Genomic DNA, 21,451 nt, shown 5'->3' with positions numbered 1-21,451 from the left:
CCGCGATTTATAGAATTATATGTAGAAATTATTATTGATGACGCACAGCGTGCACATTATGCATCGGAAAACAGACCGCTCGAAAAATCACAAAAGAGAAAACGTGACGGGTAATTTCTCGTTGAAAGTCGACGGGAGGAAATAAGACGTTGAAGTATAAATATTTATATTTCACGTTCTTCTCAAATATAAATTTAACCTGGCATTTGTAGAAATTAAGATTTCACCGCCTCATATCTCGCTGCGGTTTACTGCAAAGGTTTACGTCGATTTTACGTTCGAAATCGACATCACTTCCGGCAGAACAGGTTACGGGACGGATCAACACTCACAAAATATTGCCCAATTTTACCAAAACCTACAAAATGTATCAAACGAATATGCAAATAAACAAGTGAAAAATTGTCATTTCTTAATACACGACCTACTGAAAGGTTAAATAGGTATTGTAGAATGATAAATCTACAAGTTAAACAAGTTGTATAACGACGTGAAAATACACGGTACTGTTATCTCATACATAGTAGATCTTGAAAAATGGAATCGAGAAGCTTGCGACACTCTCTTCTACATCTTGTTCCGTTTTAACGTATTCTGTCAAATAACCACATTTTTGGTGCAAATACTGTTTACCGTTACCCATTACAAAAGACTTCCTCAATGTCTGGAATATTTGAACTGGCGGTCAAAGATCAGAAGCACCTACTACTGCAATTCCTGCGAGCCGATGACGTGGATCGGCCACTGTTCTCTCCCGAATCAGCCTCCGGAGTAATACACTCGTCTGCTAGCAAAACGGTCCAATTTTCGTTTTTTCACTCGTCGGGCTCGTTATTGAGCTCTAGACAAACAACATTAATGATGGTCGTGGAGTTATTTTCACACCATCTTTTATCGAAACCCCGTAAAAACAGAATATAAAAATTGTTTCGGAGTTGTAAAAAGCTCATCAAGTTCACATAAAAAATTCTTGATAAGGGGTTTTATGACCTTTTAAAAGGTTAAATAGTCCTTTAGGATAATAAACCGGGCGAAAGATACACTGATTCAACATCATAATTATTAGTCGGACAGATTAAAAATTCATGTTCCGAGTAAAACAAATACGAAGAACAAACAGTAATCTTTTATTGTTGGTAAACATCTAGGAATGAAATTAATTTAATTCTCTCTCGGCTCCATAAAATGTTATCATCAATCCAGTAACAGACGCCAACGTCCATTATGTTAATTGAAATCCTGTTCGACTTTCGAAATTCGTGTCGACGAAATAAAAATAAAACAAAACGGTCCCTCCGTGGGGCAATAATTATAATTTCCAATTCGCACCTATCGCAATTTCAATTCGAGTCCCGTCCGGACCATGTCCGACTCCCGGAATCTGGAGTGGCGTTAATGAAAAACACCGACTATGACTATGATTTTCGGCGGTCGTAACCCGTCCCGATTTAACCTCGCGTCTAATTTGTGGCGCGTAAAATCCTAATTTTACACTCTTTACGACGACGTCCCGATATAATAATAATCGGCGGAAAAATTTATCGCCCCGATTAAAAAACGCGCCGGATCGACGTTGCGTGTTCGCGTCCCGAAACGAACATTCCGGGCTGGAACGAGTCCCGAATTAAATTCAAACAAACCCGTCGCGTTATCGCGCGGGACACGTTCATTCCGGAGATTCACGAGCCGCTCCCCGATTTTTCCCTGTGGGAAAAATCACGCCGGGCTCGACCCGGAAATGAATCCGCCGCTCTCGGACGTCCGGTAGCGCCCTTTGCCCGCTCGCGAACCCGGAAATCGCTCCCAGAATAGCGATCGACGAGAGACACTCACCGGCTACTTGCAGCGTGGCGTTCCTGCTGACTGCCGATCCTGCGATGTTCTTCGCCACGCACCAGTACACCCCCGCGTCCTGCTCCTTCTTGCTGTTCATCGTGCGCAAAAAGAAGAGTGATCCTGCGGGGAGCAGGACCCGGTGGGACTTGTTGTCGGTGGGCGAGGTCCTGACGGGATCGCCGTCCTTGAACCACTCGATGGAGGGCTCGGGGCGGCCCTCGGCCTTGCAGTTGAGGGTGACTGGTTCGTTCTTCGCCACGATTATGTCGGAGGGGTGCTCGGTGATCCTGGGCGAGCGGTACTGCCCTGAAAACAACAAATTCTGGTCAGTCTAGAGCTAGGTGGAACCGTGGTCGTTCTCGGCATTCTTCACTTCCCGACGTCGATTTCGGAGCGATATTGCTCACGTCCTCGACTCCCGTTCCTCCGTGATTGCGTACGTAGCCGGTGGCCACTAAAAGGGGTTAATAAGAAAGCGGGGGTCATGTCGGCAATTCCCTCCGCCAATCACGAACAAATTGAAATATCTGATGAGCACCAAGCCGAGGAGGAAATTGGTCGGACACGAACCAAAACCAGGAAACCGCACCGACCTCGTCCTTTAATTGTCGTCGACGGGGCAAAAAGTGCGTCGATGTTGGCACGCTTCACGTCGAAAAAACGTCAAGTTTATTTATTTGTGTAACGTTTCTTGCGGCCATTCCGTCAGGCAAAAATCCGGAGATCGGTATGCGCATAAATATGTTCGGCTATAAATACAAACTGTTAAATGTAACAATGTGTTAACAGCGCTATACGGTCGCAATTTATCCAATTACGGGATTCCAGGCAAATCTTTATGGTTCTTTATTCGACAGATCTTAATCTGGTTGTCGCGGGATTTTTACGTGCGCCACTTACAGGACGAGGTTTAAATCAAACCGAAGGGTGACAGTTAATATGGGCTTAATGACGATGCTAAACACTTTTACGTCTGTATTATCTCGGATTGTAAATTAAATGCGGGATAAACTCTAACCTCGAACGGCGATCCCGCGATAAAAAATCACAAATCTCTTCGGAGAGCCTTCCGAGAAGTAAAATCGTGTAAAGTGCAGATAATCAGGTTTCATCTTGTCGTAAAATGGAAGTTGAGATCTTCTTCGAACATTTTAAACCGCTCGGAAATTCACCAGGTCGCGTTGTTGGCATCACCTCGGTTCGCGACACAGGGGAGAGTTCTAGACTTGTCCCGATTATTCTTCGCGCGATCAAAAACTCTATGTCGCACCTTCGACGATCGACTATTGCTTAAGATATATTTGAAGAAGGTCAACACAACGAATTCCAGACGTATTTAACAGTTGTAACGATCTTATCCACTCCGCTCTTTAATTTGTTAAAAGGTTAGACTAGTTCGTGCATTTTTAATTCGGTTAAGTATACACTGACAGATCTCACAAGCCTTGTGTTTAGCAGTTCTCGTTGTCGGCTCGTGTAATAAACGTTGAGAATATTCAGAACGTTTGTAATTTATTCAGAAGTCGTGTAGGTTTCTTGCACCGAAGTAGGTATCTAACGATGTCGCTGGTGTAATTACAAACAGAGCATTGTTCGAACAAGTTGTTTTTCGTACGACGGCCCCCGTTAGTGCTTCGAGTAACTCTCGTGAAAATCTCTTTTGTATTTTTCGGATGTTTGGTGCGGCAACCCCGGAAAAACCTGATACTTTTGCATTTCCTTTCGGATTTGGTTGGGGCGGAATCCGAACGCGCCTATTACTTCCCGTCACTCCAACAACGATTTTATAAATGACAAACTTTGTAAAGCGTTGAGATCAAATAGGCGTGTCACGGAAGATGAAACGTCTTAATTTGTCTAACGTCACTTATTACAAGCGGACCGGAGACCGAAGGCTCGTCAACCGTCACAAAAAATCCCCATCTGACACAGCTCGGAATTTATGTTCCTCGCAAAATCTATATTTGCTTCTTCTAAACAAACAATTCCTCTAAAATATAACGCTTCAACGCGGTCGTTAGCGTACAACCGGCCATAAATTCCGGACAGGCCTCGTAAAACGGCGATCTCGACTTGCCGGGGAAGTCCCGACGGTGTCCCGTTGTTTTGGCCGGACAAACACACTGCCTAAGGGTCAATTTACATTAAGTATTCGTAAGTGGGCTGCCTGCTCCTGCTCCGCTGCATATAAAACGCTTATTAAAGGAGTATTTCGTGTAACCTGCTTCGTGAGCGAGACCTTATTACTCCTTCGGATGAGAACCGCACGCTCAAAACGCCTCGATTGTCGCACTGTTGGGGCTTTCGGTTCGTCATGTTGGTACCGCTGTCGACACGGACTGACGTCGTAATAGGCCGACAAGTCGCACCATTGACAATAATTCGATGCCTATCTCGATACATTCCTTATCGATAATTGGAATCTCCCGCTTCGGACGTCATAATCGGCCGAATTGACACTCGACGTCTCCAGTTGGTAGCACTGGTCGCTCGTTTTCCTGCTGAAATAGCCGCTCCGTTATATTTAGATCGACGCGCGGCGATATTTTCATCCTTTTGAAGTCGAAACTGAAATAACATCATTTCTGCTAATGATGTCCGCAAATGGTCCATTATACTATTTGTACTCGTTTGTGCAGGATTTACGCTGAAAAATACCCTTTCAGCAGGACGCTATTTTTTGCTCCTCTTCCGTTCGATCCGTTTCTTTCGTTGCTTTGTTGCGACAGAATTAATCACTCGGTTTGCGCGACTCCGGATGAAAACGATTCGATTTGTTAATTCGGCAAATGAAAACTGATGACGATTTTTTCCCGTCGCAATTCGATTCGTTTTTCAATGGCTGCCAGTCGTTCTGCAATAATTCTCCATGAACGCGATAGCGATCTTAATCGGGGAGATGCATCATCGTCACGGTTTCCATTCTTTTCGCCATCCCGGACTGTGATTAAAGGATTTTTACCTCGACCGTTAACGCCCGAATGTTATTTACACCTAATCAACCGGCCGGACTCGTTAATCTTAATTCTTCTCGTTGACCAGACGCACCGAGAGCTGTAATTAAATAAACAGTGGAAACAATCAGTCTGGAAGGCTTCCCTGAAATTAAGGATGCTCCCGGAACGTCTGGATCTGGATAACGTCGGACGAGTAATTGGTGCGGCGCGTTTTTGCAACGGTTAATCCCAATTATGAAGCCGACACGCTGCAATTTCTGTTTAATCTTGTTGTTCCGCGAAGACTGGAAGCCGTCTGCAATGTGGCGAGGGTCAAACGACAAAGAAATCTCATGACTGTCTCTGCCACCGACGCCGTCCCCAAATCTCCCAAATTTGCGTGCAAAAACATCCATCGCTGCAGAAGACTCTCCCAGAGCCTTTAAACAATTTAATTGTTTTGAAGCATTCATCTCAATTTTTATTTAAAACTGAATTCAATCCTACAACACATCTTGACATATCATAAAAAGTAACATTTGCATGTACATACATATGTATCACTTGTCTGCATACAGCTAAAGAATTACCGAACAGATTTTGTTTGGAGCTTCACTGACAGTTAAAATGTTTCTTCAACTAGAGTTTTCGTACATAAACCGTTCGCCAGTTTTGAAGGGAAGCGAGTAATAACGAAAAATACGTTTCACTTTGACGGCGTTGGGAAATTCCAAGTAATCTTTTGAAATTGAATTAATATTAAGATCTAGATGAAATCCACCGCGTCAACAGCTTGTGCACAATAAATAGATACAATTATTAATGCTGCTGTCCAACTTGACAGTTACTCAGCCGACGCCAAGAGGGCGACACAACATAATTTACAATTGTAAATTGCTTGTTTGGACTCACTAACGACAGATGTAACAAACAGAATTGTTACTCCACCTTGCAGTAATAAATTCACTTGTCCTGCTCCGCGTAAAAGTGTCTAAATTTTGCCGAAAGAAACGTTCTCTTTGTTTTGCTTTGAACTTTCTTGTTCTGTTCGTCGTGTCGTCCAACAATGCCAACCTCTGCTTCGACCTCCCCCTTCGCCATTCTCCACGCTCGCTACGTCCCATTTTCTTATAATAACAATATAATGACAAGAAACTTCCAGCCGCCTCATTTACAAGCTATTCATAGATAAATGTGTGTCGGATTGGAACTCGCTGCGATTAAAAGCCGTCTTGTTTACGAGGCACACAGAAATTGAATGATAAACCAGACAACGAATCGACAAAGAGCCTTTTGTGGCGCGTTATTTTATTAAAAACACTGTCGAGTGTTAAACCGCGATAACTTCTTTTCAACAACGTATAAACTCTCGCCGCCAACTTTCAACAGATTTTCCAACAGTTGTCGCACCCTCGACAAATTGTTATTGTTGCCGTTCAAAAACTCGCTCAGACCCATTAAAACTATCAACGGCAACGGTTAAGACGGTGCGTGGGCTTAAATTATGGGTGGGTACGGGGCGAAGAAACATCTCCATCGTGCGAAGACGTTTATTGGGCCACGCGAAACCGTTGATCTCTTCTTCGAAGATTATTAAATTCATTAGGGAATCGTGCGACGGAGTGAAAAGCTCGCGGAATGGCTTTTTAAGTGACAGTCGTACCGAACGGTCATGATCGCGCCGACAAGTTCCTGCAGTCCTGCTGGATTCTTCGATCAATTTTTTTCTGCCGGCGGTGTTATAAATAGATCGGTTTCCGCTTTGGCGGCGGCGACCGTCTACAGGTGTTGCACAATTTATCCACGTCTTAAGATTTGCTTTGGGGTTAAAAATGGACCGGGAGGCAGATGGGGGATGAAATATTCACGAAAGCTCACGTTCAAATCCGAGACAGTATTAGGAGCCGATAAATCAAGAAATTCAATCGAAGCTTCAACGGGAGCTGCACCTGAGATAAACTGGTACCGATAAAATAATTCGAGATGTTTCTAGGTCGTGAGGGCACAGTTTTAGACGCTCCTGGATTAAAAGAGCTTTCCACTCGGTACTACTTGACCGCATCTCTGGTCCAGACTGTTTCATTTTTTGATCACCACCAGTGACGCGTGTGGTCTTTGATGTGGAAGTAATGTAGAACGCACAGTCCTGCGACCCAAAACCAACACATTTCCCAGATGTCTGTAATGGAGGTACGAGCGTGTCGCCGTTTGTTTAGGCTAGAATATAACATATGTAAAAGGGATGGGCGGTAGATTCTCAAAACGTACACCATATTAACATACCTCCGATATATCGTCGACCCCTCGACTATAATTAGAATCCCAGATAGACGACGATGAGGGCCACTCGTACACTTCGCCGGCGGGAAAGCCAGATAACGGCCGTATCGATGGACGCGGTGGCGGCGAAACCGCAACAAAAAAAAAAACATTCTCCGTCTCTTGAGAAAAAGTGGCGAGTGTCGTTGACGCGTCGACCCTCTTTTAACGCGGAGACACTCCATCGTCTTGACGTTTCTGACAGTCGAGGTGCTTTTTTTAACGCCGCCGCACCGGAAACTTGTTTCGGAAATAGGTCTTTAACAACTAATGACGTCTCTTTGAGGACATTTCGGGTTTGCGGTCGTTACGGTTTTGATAACCTTCGCGCTCTCCAGGGGCGTACCGGAGTAAGCTCGCCAACTGATAAATTAATAACACCCCCAACACCAAAATTCGCTGTTTGCGTTGACGCTAATTTCGTCGGAGCCACCCCGAGTCGATTAGATAAGAAAAAATTATTCATCGCTCCTTTTGAGTGTGCTCAATTTATTTACTCCCGCTAAAAATTTTATGACGGTGCAAGTGGCACTAGCGCAATTTCCTACGTTACCTGTGATCATCTTCTCACGGTTTTGTAACTTCATTAATTCTTTGTAATCTCCACAAACACATTACGAGATCATAAATATTTTAAGTGGAAGTCAGTAACTGCAAGCACAAATAATCTCACGTAATTTATGGTTCGTTCGTGTTATCCCCTTACAAGTTTTCACAGAAGGTAAAAGTGAGTGCCACATAACTCACTATTGCCTTGTCTCTAACCCCTACACTTTTTACACTTCCTTCAGTTTATCGTATTTATATCGTAATTGCAATCAGTAGACAGTAGCAAGACACTACACGAGCAGCATCACCTCCTCTAATTTCTCTAATCCGAAAATGATCAGAAATATCGTTTTTTCCAAAATACAACGCATAAAGTAACTGTACTACAATATAGAAACTAAATCGATGTGATTACTTGGTTGCATAAAAACGAGGGGTTTCGAGACGACGTAATTAAAAAAACAGAGAGACAAATCACAGCCGAGTACGATGGAAGAAACGTTTGTAACAACGCTGCAGCTTGTAATTTTTTTGTTTGGTTCTGTACGGTAATTCCTAATCTAGATAATGACAAAATATCGAAAAGTTTAAGCTGCTTTGTGGAGAACTCTGGAAATGAACTTCTTTCTGATGTGCGTTTTTAAAACGACCTCGGCATAACCGAGCGTTCTTTCGATCCCATTACCATTTGGTGGCGCAACGGCCGTTGGTCTCGAGCTGGTTTTTCTCGCCGTCTGCAATTTAAAACGGAACGTGGAGGCGTGTCGTGCCGGGGGTTTTATGCAAAAACCTCCGATACAGGAAGCTCGTATCGGCAAATTCTAGCAATTTCAGTGCTCCTCTAACAAGGAATACCTCCGTTGCGCGTATACAGCTCGTAAAAACGCTCCTTGTTAGCGAAAGTAACTTCCTTCTCTTTAGTGGATGAGTCTGTCGGAAGTCAATGTAAACTTCAGCCATCTAATTTCAGGGGAATTATATGCGGCGGAGGCGGCGACGGAGACGCTTCTCCTCGTCTCTCTCTCCGCCGGCGCTGATACGGTGTAAGATAAAATTTACATTGATTTAAATAATACAACACAGATTTACATTAATACATAATGTTAAGTCGAGCACGTACAATGTCGGCTTAATTTATGTCGCATTATGAACGAACGTTCCGGTAAAGCGATGCAAAATGTGTGAATTTTAATTGGAGCGAGCTCGAGGACGGATCGCACCGAAGAGAGGACTCTTCGGGAGAGACGTCGATAAAAATGACATCCGGATGGATTTCGTACGACCGTTAACACACATCCAAACGATCGATGCCGACCTACTGCATTATTGCCGGTATTGAATATAAATTGCCTTCGACACTAATGGGGATCTTATGCAGTACCGTATCGATGCAATTTGGTTCAATTACGCCGAACACACTATTACAATTGTAAATTATTTATTGTGTTTGTCCAGTTCGAAAGTTGTTTGACATGTGACATTATTTGTTCGATGTACACAATCGTACGGAAAAACTTATTGCCTCGCTCTATCACGAAAGGGGAGTTTGACAGAATCCCTAACGATATGTCGAGGACGAGACACGCATAATCAGATTATGAGAATATTTCTTGAGATTACAACCGTGAGTCTGCTGAAGGACTACGAGAATTTACAAAGGATTACAGATGCACGGAATAAAATATGAGATTTGAGAAAGTGAATGCGATGGAAAAAAGATTTGAGGAGGAAATCAGCAAAGTGAGATTACAAAGTGTGCATGAGATTACAACAGCGAGAATACAATCGACACTTAGTAATGCTTTCGAGTTACAAATGAAAACTTCATCAAGGGAGAGGTTGAGATTACAAACCAAGAACGAGATTTAAAAATGTGAGGATAATTTGAGGTTCCAGATTGGAATTGAAAGTCTTCTGATTCAGTTTCCTTATCAGTGAGACGCTCAAAGTAAGACGTAGTGCTTATTTGGCGGAGATGGGGAAATAGCCTCATGACTTCGAATAAAAGAACCATTCAAATTTCCATTTTGCGAATAAAACGTTTTGCCATTTTGAGAGCGAATAGAGTTTAGTTCAGCGTAGGACTGTTGAAAGTGCACCTCGAGCAGATGGAACGTCCCTTCCCGCAGTTCATTACTTCGGAAAATCGAGCGGAGCGGATTGTTGTTGGCTTAGACAAAAGCACGCCCCCGGCACATTTTTTAATAGAAAAACTGAAGGGTGAACCCCTGAAATATGAACGATGGAACAGCCGGCGCGTCATTCGCGCTCCTCTGTCAGACGAACTGCGAAATGAAAAGGGTTCTCCGAAATATCATTAAGATGATTGACACGAAACACATTAAACGATGCTTGGGATTGCATGTTGCCGCTAAGGCTCACGTCAAGGGATAATTATTCATATTTATCGCTCTTTTGTCAGTCGTGCGTTCTCGGGGACAAAATAAGCTAGAGGTCGTTAGACATCATCTGATACGGAACTCCCGACTTGGAGGAGAGAGTCGTCGTCTCCCGCTAGATAAAGCAATTCCATCGGCGCGAGGCAATTTGCCGCGAAGAGCTCTCGCTCCCGAAGACCGGAATTAAGGCGGTAATTGAACCTGGATGCGTAAAAAGATACAACGCGCGCCACCAAGAGGAGATGCCTCGTGTGGGGGGTTTCAAAACGAACCAGCGCTGGCCCCCCGATTAGCTCCATCAACAACTCCCCCGGGTAACGATAACGCACGAGTTTCGCCGGGTTTGACACGTGCCCATTTACCCACGACTCGATGAATATTTACATTCGTTCGATGAGGGAGAGCGGAAATACGACAACGAGGAAATAACTCCTCACCCCAGATCGTTCCCGCCAACTGGACACAATTAGTTTGTTCGCTCGTTAGCTGACAAGATCGACGACGCGTGCAGCCTTACTCCGGATATTGCTTATTTTTGACAATTTTTTGAAAAATTTCCACAAACATGAACATTTTTACACACGTAAAACTTCAACAATTAAAAGTTGTTATTTCAAATTATCTCAACTTTTTATTACTCTATCGACCAAGTTAAGACTTCCAGTAGGCACTGATATTTCCTATGAACAGTGAATAGGCACTAACCACGCCAATTATTGTTCTGGTGATTGTTCAACAGTTATAGACTTTCAAACAATACGAATGTGAACAGGATGTAAAGATCGTCTAAGTGAGATTTCATAAAAGACCATTGTTCACAGAAATAACTTTTTGCAATTTGTCTTTTTACGTCTTCATAACTGTAAAAATATAATTATAAAGATGGCCCATTCAGTCTTGATAAATAAGCCAACACCTACACCGAAAAAATATCTTAAGAAGTTTTATATTCAGTAATTCATCATTCTGTTTACGGGAATTTATAATTTGAATCAAAACAGGCACAAACTTATCCACCACTGTAGGTGGCCCCAAAGCAACGAACAGATCTAAAATTTTGATACATTTTTTGGAAAGGAATTAGTTTTTATTTAATTTTTTTGTTACGATCAAAATTATAACTTGGGAGATTTTGATTGTTTTTCAAAAACTTCATCACAATGCACACGAATGGGGACATTTTGGATATTAAAGTGATGGCAATACACATTTGCTAGAATAATAATAAATAAAATTAAAAAAGCATTTAGAAAAAGGACCTGTACAACACAATTTACACTCTTGTCATCCAAGATTTTTTATTTTTTCATTTCAAACACCTCTTGCATTTTGTAAAACATGGATTCGCTCAATATATCTACATAGGTATGTATTTCCCTTTAACATGTTCATTCTTTACTATGACCGATTAAATATTCAAATTATTTTGTTAAAATTTGACGTGTTTATAAAATATTTGCATTCTCAAAAGACAAATAGTATATTATTTTTACTACATACATATTATATTGACCTTTTACTTCATAAACCCTTCAATCTTTTCACTTAATTTTCTTAATTGCCAATTCAATTTCAATATGTAGTAGTATTTCTAGTACTTGACAGTTGTTTAAGCAGCAGACAGCTTCTTTTAAATCCCATCCGCAACTCTTTCCATTTTGTATATTTTTTTAAACTTACTTTTACAACTGAAACACTTGCTTATTCCTCTCAATTTTTCTTCTCTGATTAGACGTCGTTAAAATTTACGAGACGAGTATTTCTGAAAATAGTCAATTCCCTTGTTACTTACAAATTTAGCACAGCTTTTGGCACACACTCAATAATATCAAATACCATTAGTTCCTCGAAAGTATACAAATTACTCTTTCTAAATACATTATTCATTGGATTACATCTTTTCCCCACTGCTAGTCAATAATTTTCTTCTTGTATCGCATTTATCATAGTCTTCACATTCTAACATTTCCTTAATCCATTCAATGTGCTCGATAAATAATCTAAACGAGCAAAATTTTTTTTTATTACAACGCCCATTTTTTATTTCTCGCAATTAATAACCCCAGCGTTTGTTACTTCATACCGTTAGGTGTTAAGCGTTGTACGGACATTTTAACAATTGTATCTTCATTAATAACAAAACGATTTGACCAAGCTGCTACGAATGGACAAACATTTATAAGAATCCCATATTCTCGAGTTTCTAATCCCGTTACTTCATTTATATTCTTAAGCAACAAATAGCTTGTTACATTAAAAAAAACATATACATATTATTATTATTTTCTCATTTCGATAATTTCGCTGCCATCTGAATTGATTCATTTGCAAACACCTCCACCCAACAACCTTTCCCTCAACAAACACCGCCAGTTGGTCTAGAACGCGCCTTTCCCCCTCCCGTCGCATCTGTAGTGGGGCGCAGCAGCCGCTTCACTACTCGCCCCACCAAATTGACACTAATTAACTTATCCATTGTTCGACGTTCACGATCGACTTTATTGGAGTGTATGCACTCGACCGGCCTAATTAATATACGATCTCGTGGCTTCATTAGCCTCGGACGGGTCGTTACCAGCTGTTAATAATCCGTTAACGACCGTGGATCATGCGAAACGTGAAGATCGCCGAAGAAAATGGTCTACGCGTCGCACGCATGCAGCGTCGGCCTCGACTCGTCATGATGGAGAAGCACCTTCTGGAGGAATTAACGGGCGACGCTCGTAATTTACGGATTTGCAGCTGCCGCTCCAGACGGTCGCTCCCGAAGAGTCGACACCTCCGCTTTCGGCAGGAGCGATCCGATCGGATCAATACCAGCAGCGTCCATCAAGATTAGGTCCGCACCGAAAGGGATCCCATTTCCGCTAATTGCGCCGTAATTCAATTAAAAACGTATCCCGGTTCTGACATGTTAAGGTAAATAATATGTTCGCATGAGGTCATTAATTGCAATGAACGTCCCCCGATAATACGATCTCGTGCACCTCAAGTTCCGTCGGTGGTATTAATTAATGGTGCCGCTAATTTGGGGCAGGGGTGAAGACGGCGGTTTCGGCGGCGGGAGAGTTTCGTTCGGACCCACCCCCGACCGGTCCACGTACAACAACAAAATTCCCGCTGAAATATAATGGAGATAACTGCCTTAAGATCCTTTTGCACTTAGTTAGGTCGTAAAGATAAGCCCGACCTGAAACATTTATACGATTCTAGACGATAAAGTATTCATCGAATTACAGACATCAGTCCGCGACAGAAACCAGACGACTCATCTTGACTTTTTTAAAAATACTTTGAGCACAGCTCCAAAATAGATGACTTTTTATATCGAGTTTACGCCCGGCTTTCAGATAAATGCTATCGCGAGACGTTCACATTAATTGTCCTCGTGCGTCACAGGAAGGGAGACCCTCGCGGGACCATCCTGATCCTTGAACCCTTCCTTGGCCTCGACTTTGCATTTTCAGTCTTGACCCATCAATCACCCTTCGACTTCCCAAACCGGGGGTTCGTTTCAATTAGCCGAAAATCGTAGGCCCCATCGCCATCAATCATAATTTACAAAATAAAACCGGTTATTAGTCGCGGCGAGCGTCGCCTCCTCGGAACCAACCCCTTCTGCGTCCGATGCGAAGGGCGATTGTGGCGAAATGCGCCTTATTCATATAATATCAAAATCCTATTAACGTTGTACCAGTCGGTATCATGTCGACCGTTTGCACGCTAGATGTTGTTTGATGGATGTGGGGGTGCGTGTGGGGCCCCCCGGGTTCGCGTGTCGCGCCCAGGTGGGATTGATGATCTGTCGTGGGGTCCCCCGTAAAAGTGCAGATTTTGCCGACTCCTCAAGACAGACAATGGCGAGGCACGCATGCAACAATTTAGCCGACACGAACACGGCTTCCGACACTCCGCGGACGGGAGCACAACGGAGATGGTGTGTGGGGGAGGCGATCGAGACTTGTCGACTGCGCGGGGGTTATCAGTTTTGTTCGTGTGGCGAGGTGGATGAAGACGATGGACTGCTGTTGAGTGGTGGAAAGCAATGACCCGCGGAGAGGTAATGATGGGCATTTGTATACATGGCGCCGAACTGTGGGAACGATGGGTCCGGGGGAATTTCGTGTCAAAAATTGACACACGAGGAGGGAATAATAATGGGACGAAATGGGCTATTCAAGGGAAATAATCGATTATTTAATGGATGTGCTATTGTTATTGCACCAAGAAGCGCTTAATAAGATATCATGGCACCCCAAATTATTTAAAGTGCTACCATTTGCAGTCAAAACAACCACGCTTTGTTTCTGTTGGCTTACCCTATCATTACCCTCTAGCCTCTACATCTAAATCTAAATCTCCCCTTACTATTGTAGTTTTTAGAAAAATGCTTTCCGTTTAAATTTCCAAAAAAATTACAAATCTAAGTACATATGTATAACAGATTGTTTCGCTATACATAATTTCCATTTGGTATTTTTGTTTTTTAAGTCATTTAATTTCTCCATTAATCATTTAGGTCGTTAAGTACATAATAAGTTAGTTGAAATAAATTATCATTAGATTATATAATTACACTTGGCGATAGAACATGTAGGCTGAATTAATTTATTATGACAATTAAGTAAAGCAATTTGGAAATGAAAAGCAATTTTTAATTTGGGTCAAACTCATCAAAAAAAAATTAAAACATTATTTAGAATTTTTATTTATGCAACATGTGTCTAAAGCACAACTTTTTTTACTAATGGGAAATTTACACGCATGAGCGCAGCAAATGTTGCCGCAAAAAATGTGCTTCATACACAAGTGGCGTATATAATTTTTGCAACATCATCGTCCGTGTAAAATAAAATTATTATGGAAAAAATAATTAAGAAGACTTCAAAATATGAATTAGGTAGCATTAATTTTCTACTGTCTGCATAATTTAGATGAGCAATTAAATGTTAAGTGTAGACGTTTAGAATTTTTTAGAATTATGTATTTAGGTACACAAAACGAGTGAATGTGGTAGTGAAAGTGATAATGAAACCCTGCCAGATACTTTAGCAGAAATTTATTTGTATTTTCATTACTTAATTTTGGTTAAGTGCAAGTGTACTAAAGTGTGAAATAAAATTCCCCAAACTGTAAAACAGAGTATAGAGTATAGTAGGTATGTACCTACTTTATTTCAGACTGTGAATAAGTTCTCACTTTAGACGAATAATATTGATTGACAAAAAATAACTACCTTTTTTTATTTTTATTAATGGTGGTACAGAAATGTTTCTTTTCTTTCACTTATTCGACTGTTAACCAAAATTTAAAAAAATATCCAACTTCTTCACCACTTCTACTTTTACTTTTTTTAACAAGTTTTACTATTTCAGTACATATTCTAATCATTTGAAGAATCTCTTTCTAGTAAAACATTAAAACCAGGAGATGTTACTTGTCTTGTGGTAGATTTGTTTAGAGAAACGCCACTTGTTCCGTCAATTCCGAAAGAAACTTTTTCTCGAATTGGACGACGTACAATATTAGTAAAATTAATCTGTCTCATTTCAAATAGTTAATCAGTGTCACAGTTAATTAACTAATCTAATTAAATAATCTTACTAAAAAAAATCCAAAAATTGGATGGCCAATTTTTTGTCGTCACTTTTTATTTGTCGTCGTCGAAGTTGAAGGTGCTTTGGAATTTTTCAGCGTTCAAGAAACCCGAAGAAAGTCCGGGAGACTGTCCAGAATGTGGGCCAGACGTTCCAGCTCGGTTTTGATTTATTTTAAAAATTCGGATGACTAAAGATTTTGAGCTATGTGACCAGCTGAGCACACTTCTTTACATAAATATAAACGTCACGTCCTGGTGCTTTCTATTAGTCTGTGTCAACAATGCCACGACATAAACACAGCTGAAATGCTACATTATATCCTAATAGTTTCCACAACTTTGTTCTTCTCTGGCGGCTGTTTTCTCTTTATTACAACATAAAACAAAACATATTGCTTTTAAAGTATACACTTTACCGCCCGTTTTTGTTCCTCTTCGGTAAATCTCAATCCGAGCAGCGTTTTACTGCTAGGGCTAAAAAAAAACAACAAGCCACCAACAACCACACCGAACTCCTTCTAAACGATTCAATTAATTAAAACGGGTGAGTTGGGCGTCCGTCGACAAACCCAATTAAGCGAAAATATATTTACCGTAATAATCCTTTTAACGGTGAAAGGCGGCGGCACCGCTGAAGAACATAGACCACCTCGGATTAAATTTAAAAACGTGTTCTCCGAGACGCTCCAACAAAAAGAATATTTATAACGGTCTCGGGGGCACGATAAGACCCCGAGGGTCGTACCTGGCCGACGTTGGGCAAAAATAAATTAAAAGTCACCCCCGCTCGTTCGAAGACGGCGCCCCCAGAACTCATATTTCTCCGAGTTAATTCCGCCTTTATGGAGACGAAGAGTTGCTACAAATGTTTGGATTTATTGCTACAGGAACTAAGTGCTCCGACGCACAACGATGCATTCTTTCTTCGGGGGAGTTTATTCCGCCGGGGGCGGATCCCGGCCCGCTCGGGGGCGCTAATTTACGACGAGGTGCTCAAAGCTATCGGCCTCTTACAATCTACCAAGCCACATTAATTGACCATCGCTAACAGCGATGCCGCCTCAAACTAGCACCTACTGCCACCGCTCAAACAAAGTAGTAACTTATTATGATTATGATGACACTACATACCTACTTGTAGTGTTGCCACTTTAAACGACTTTGCGACATCTACCACCAATTAAACACCCGAGTGGCAACTTCTGAATTTTCTTACCAGTAATATTGCCGTCTACCACCAGTTAACTAGCAAAGTGGTATCTTGTGAGTTCATTTATTAGCGAGGGTGCCACTTCAAAGTGACTTCTACGGTTCTACTTCTACTTAAGCAACAAGAAGCCAACTTATGACTTTGAACTTTGATCGTAGCAGCATTCCATTCCCGACTAGTTTTATGGCACATATCGTAGTTGACCAGCAAAATGGCAACTTGGTGTTGCGGTACAACTTCAAACTGTCGCTGTTGGCTTCCGCAGGTTTTCTGCGTAGTTTTTCTTCGACGGTCCGTTTATGTTTTGTGTTTTAAGAAAGTGAGCGTCATCGACGACAAGAGATAAGTGGTCCTGAAACGACGAGGGGGCCGTCCGGGTCCGCCCCGTCGAGATAAAGTAATTACAATTAACCAAGACTGAGCTCCGAAACGCTGACTGATACTCGGGGGCCCTAATGACGGGGAAGTAATTTGGCTTCCAGATTAATATGAAGTGAAAAACTTTTCAATTTGCGTTAATGAGCGCCAACGACCGAACCGATGACTCCTAAATGAAGATTTCTACTCCATTATTAAAATATCGAAGTCCATTTCCATTTCCCCTGTGACAAAAACGTCGACCGGAAAAGTTCATTTGAATATTAGTCGGGCGATATTTTTCCGCCGCCGGAAAAACCCTTGTTTCTCGAACTGGTGCGTGGTGCGAGGAATGCGCCGCACTTCGGGAAAGACGTCATAAATCACGATGATGCGCGGAAATGTGAATGCGGCCGTTGTAGAAGGATTACCTGTGAATGGTATCGTTGTATTCCCGAAAAGAAACCATGAAACATGCAGAGTGATATATCGAAACCGGCGGAGCGTATCAAAATGGCGTGATTTGGGCGATTTTCGAGAGACCGGAACGCGATAAGGGCCCCAAGGGAAACCGTTTTTTGCCGATTCGACACGACAAATCTAATTCCGGTTTCGCTAATGGCCAATTATTACAATATTTTAATCGGTGGAACTCATTTTATGGCCGAGCAGAATTCGCGCTGGAAATAGACCTCGGTCTGTGCCGCGTCTTTCTGCATTTTCCATTTGCCCAATTAGTACCGACTGTTGCCGCGGGGCGGCGAATTTCCACGGTGCACTCAAATTTCCCCGATGACGTCGCCGTCTTACCACTTTTAACGTCGCGTCGTGCAGGTGAGTTTGCAACGATACTCCGGGGGCTTACGCGCTAACGCAAATTTTCAAATTTATGCCAGGTGCATGGATCAAGTTTCCCATTTCCATATCTCACCAGTTTATTGGCTCTTAACGTCATTTCTGCTTCGGCTCTTCGACCAAATTTTATTGAATTGCGGCCGCAGTAAAGAACCTCCACAACTGATCAACCATAAACGGCATCCAAAAAAAAACATCATTTTGTTGCGGACAACACTTACACTGCGGACAACACTCGTTGCGTACAACACTTATTTATTGTGGATAACACTCGCGTAATATTTCCAAGTCGCTTAAAATTTTTTCAACTCCAAAATGTCCTCAACCTTGGGCGCCCTTCTCGCCCCTCGTCAAGATTCGTTCCCCATTAGCGTTAGTCCCGAGCATTCCTATTTCGCATTTCCTGCGCGAAGCAAACCGAAAAAATCCGGAAACGTCTGTATCCATTTTTCAGCGTAACTACCTCGCGACTAATCTCTTGTAATTCTCCGGAGGAAATTAAAGAATATTTCATGTGTAAAAAGCGCAAATCTCCTCGAAAGCAGCCGGTCTGGCTGTTGTTTAGGGGCATTTACTGAGAAAAATAATAGCACCGAACGCTAATCTACCTTACGTGAGAGCGCCGCAAAAAACCCGACGTTTTCCACACCCCAGTAACTGTTGGTTTTCTGTTCCGACGCATTAATCAACGTCTGGAAGAGAGAATATTTCGAATCCACGATAATGCCAGGGCTCATAGAAAAATAATGATAGGTTTGGAAGCGCTTTTTTCCAGAAACGACCGTCATTATTTTAATGGAAGTTGTAAATAAATTCGAGACACGCCCACCGAAACAGTGTTAATAACTGCGACAGCAGATTCGAAGATGAAGGTGGCAAAAACGAACGCGCTTCCACGATCCATATTTTATGGATGTTGTGTCGGCTGAACACCGCCGTCTAACATTAGACCAGTCTCTTTTACATAAAATCAAATGGCACGTCGCTCAAAATTAATTAATGGAGTCTATTTATAATTTACGGCGCGGCCGGGAGGGTGGATGTGACCGTGGAAATGTTTATTAGATTTCTGACGTTTTTCTCATGAGGATCGAGTCGTCCTGGAAGCCATCACGTTTCCGCACGGTCGACATCATCATCGAGAGCGGCGATTCGCGCTCTTTCTCATTTTTCCCTCGGCGTCGCGAACGTCCTTCCGCTCGCGGTCCACACTGCCCATTTGTCCCCGTCGGCGAAATCCTGAAGTTTCGCAGATCAAAAGCGCGAAAAGCGACACACGTGGTGCTCACAGTTCGGCCAAAATTAATGCGTCTCCAAACGCGAACAGATCTGCCACTAAAACTGTCATTAAAATATTAAACGGGGCGCATCCGGCCGCACGATTTGTTCGGCAATCGGTGTAAATGCGCGGCTCAAGCACAAAGGTCCGTAATTAAGACAACAATTAATTAAAACATTCGTATTCCGTAAGCAGATAAATACGCGAGGTGCTATTAATTATGCAAGAGGACGGGGAGAGAAAGGCGAAATGCATAAAATACATAAGATTACGAGAGCCGAGGGGGTGGCATAATTAAAATGGGTGGTTCCGCACTTGCCAGACACCTCGACTGATTCGGGGAACCATTGTCTTGTGCCCACATTAAGCAACGAGTCGCAGACTCTGATACAGTTTTCGCGCTTAATTGTATGCTAATGGGGCCTTTTTAAATAAATAAATTGAAACGTGGGGGCTTTCGGTCGATTTAAATGGTCGAGGAAACGTGGACTGTCATTTTAGATGGATTTCGACGTTTTAATCCCGTCGGATTCGTAAAAGCGTTTCGGTTTAGTGGTGCCGGTCGAGTTGTGGTCGAGGTTAAAAAGTTTAATGTCTGGATTTATAAATCATAAATTAGAGCCCGACTAGCAACAGGGCCGTACTGGACACGCCTAGACAGCCCCCTTTGTTTAAAAAAAATCACAAACTCTGATCGTTTTGTCGTCTTCTCGTACGGATCAATTAAGTAACACTGACAAGGGACGGTGGAAGTAAAAATTAAGAAATTAAACATAACCTATTAAATTAAAGTTGCTAAATTATTAAAGAGAATGGTAACATTTTGGGTAACAAAAGTTAAAACATCATTCGCCTTTTCTTGTCTCGTTTTTGTTTAATTGTTAAAAAACAGTTTGGAAAGCACAATATCGCTTCAGAGACTGTAGGGCAGCAACAAAGTGAAAAAAGTTTCTCCCACAAAAATGAAAACTTATATCGAGTATCTTGTATCTGATAAATAGGTACAAAACGGCAATTGCTAAAAATAACAGCACAAAATACTGCAATTATAGTTAATAATAATCTGTCTTAGAGCGATAGCCCATAATTATAGTATTCATTTTTATACATATGTAGGTATATCTAAGTATACCTTATAAGTTTATGGTTTGTTATTTTGTTGTTTTTTTTTTCTGCAAAACAAATAGAAGGCTCCTGCACATAATTTCATATCGATTAAAGATGAGCCTACGAAATTTCAACTACAAAAATAAATTTCCAAAAATTTTCCACTAGTGCAGATTTCTGCAAACAAACGGTATTCCGGATCCCGGATCCGGTTCTGGTCAGACCTGGCGGTTTATCGTCGTTTTGCGGCGATTCTAATTCGGTCTGGTATCGACTTTCTCGCCAATTTCGCAAAATCACAAACCGCGTCCGATCCGTTCAGTTTTCCATTTAGAGAAAGAACAACGCCCCTCGATTCACGGAAGTACATCGCCGGATGAAATATTGCTCCAGCACAAAAGTGACAAAAAGCTGCACCAACAAAGCCATAGAAACGCAATTTAGGGCGTGAATAAACATATTACGTCCAGGTGATAATGCGCATAACATTACCGGAGTCGGGTCAATTTCCCACACGAAATTCCGTCGACGGTTGGTTTTCGTTTTTACAAGAAAATAAATCAACAAACGGCAATTATCGAATGGGCCGCGATCACGAACGCACACTTAATGACTGCTCTTCTATAAATAATAGAATAGTGGCCCGGTCTATTGGTAAATTGTCGGATCGAGAGCTATTTTGGACAAATTCCGGATGACCCCATAAACTTGTGGTTTCGGAATAACAACTTTATTGTCGACTCTAATTCAATTTGATTGGTCGAAATGCCATAATCTATCGACTTAATGGGTTAATTCGTGGGTCCTCGGCGTTTTTTTGTGCCCCAGACCACGGGCAATAACACTCTGTAATTATCCCAGTTAAGAGCGGCGCATACATCGTAATTATGAAGTGTCCGGGAGTGCAGTAAAGAGGAGAGATACGAACGGGTTTATAAATATTCATGTCGGACTTGATTAGATAAATCGAGAATTTTATTGGGAGTCGGTTTTGTGAAACGAGAC

General features: G+C 42.0%; 1 protein-coding gene across 1 annotated transcript in view; it reads right to left on the bottom strand.

Annotated features, from left to right (window-relative positions):
- LOC138141172 (roundabout homolog 2-like) overlaps positions 1-21,451 on the bottom strand; it is a 93,735-nt gene that overhangs the window by 32,749 nt on the left and 39,535 nt on the right. The window contains exon 2 of the mRNA XM_069061836.1: positions 1,834-2,142. Within this exon, the coding sequence (XP_068917937.1) occupies positions 1,834-2,142 (309 nt within the window). The remainder of the gene's footprint in view (positions 1-1,833; positions 2,143-21,451) is intronic.

The sequence above is a fragment of the Tenebrio molitor genome, chromosome 1, assembly GCF_963966145.1.
Source record: "Tenebrio molitor chromosome 1, icTenMoli1.1, whole genome shotgun sequence".
Classification (NCBI taxonomy): domain Eukaryota; kingdom Metazoa; phylum Arthropoda; class Insecta; order Coleoptera; family Tenebrionidae; genus Tenebrio; species Tenebrio molitor.
This window is presented reverse-complemented; position numbering and strand designations above follow the sequence as displayed.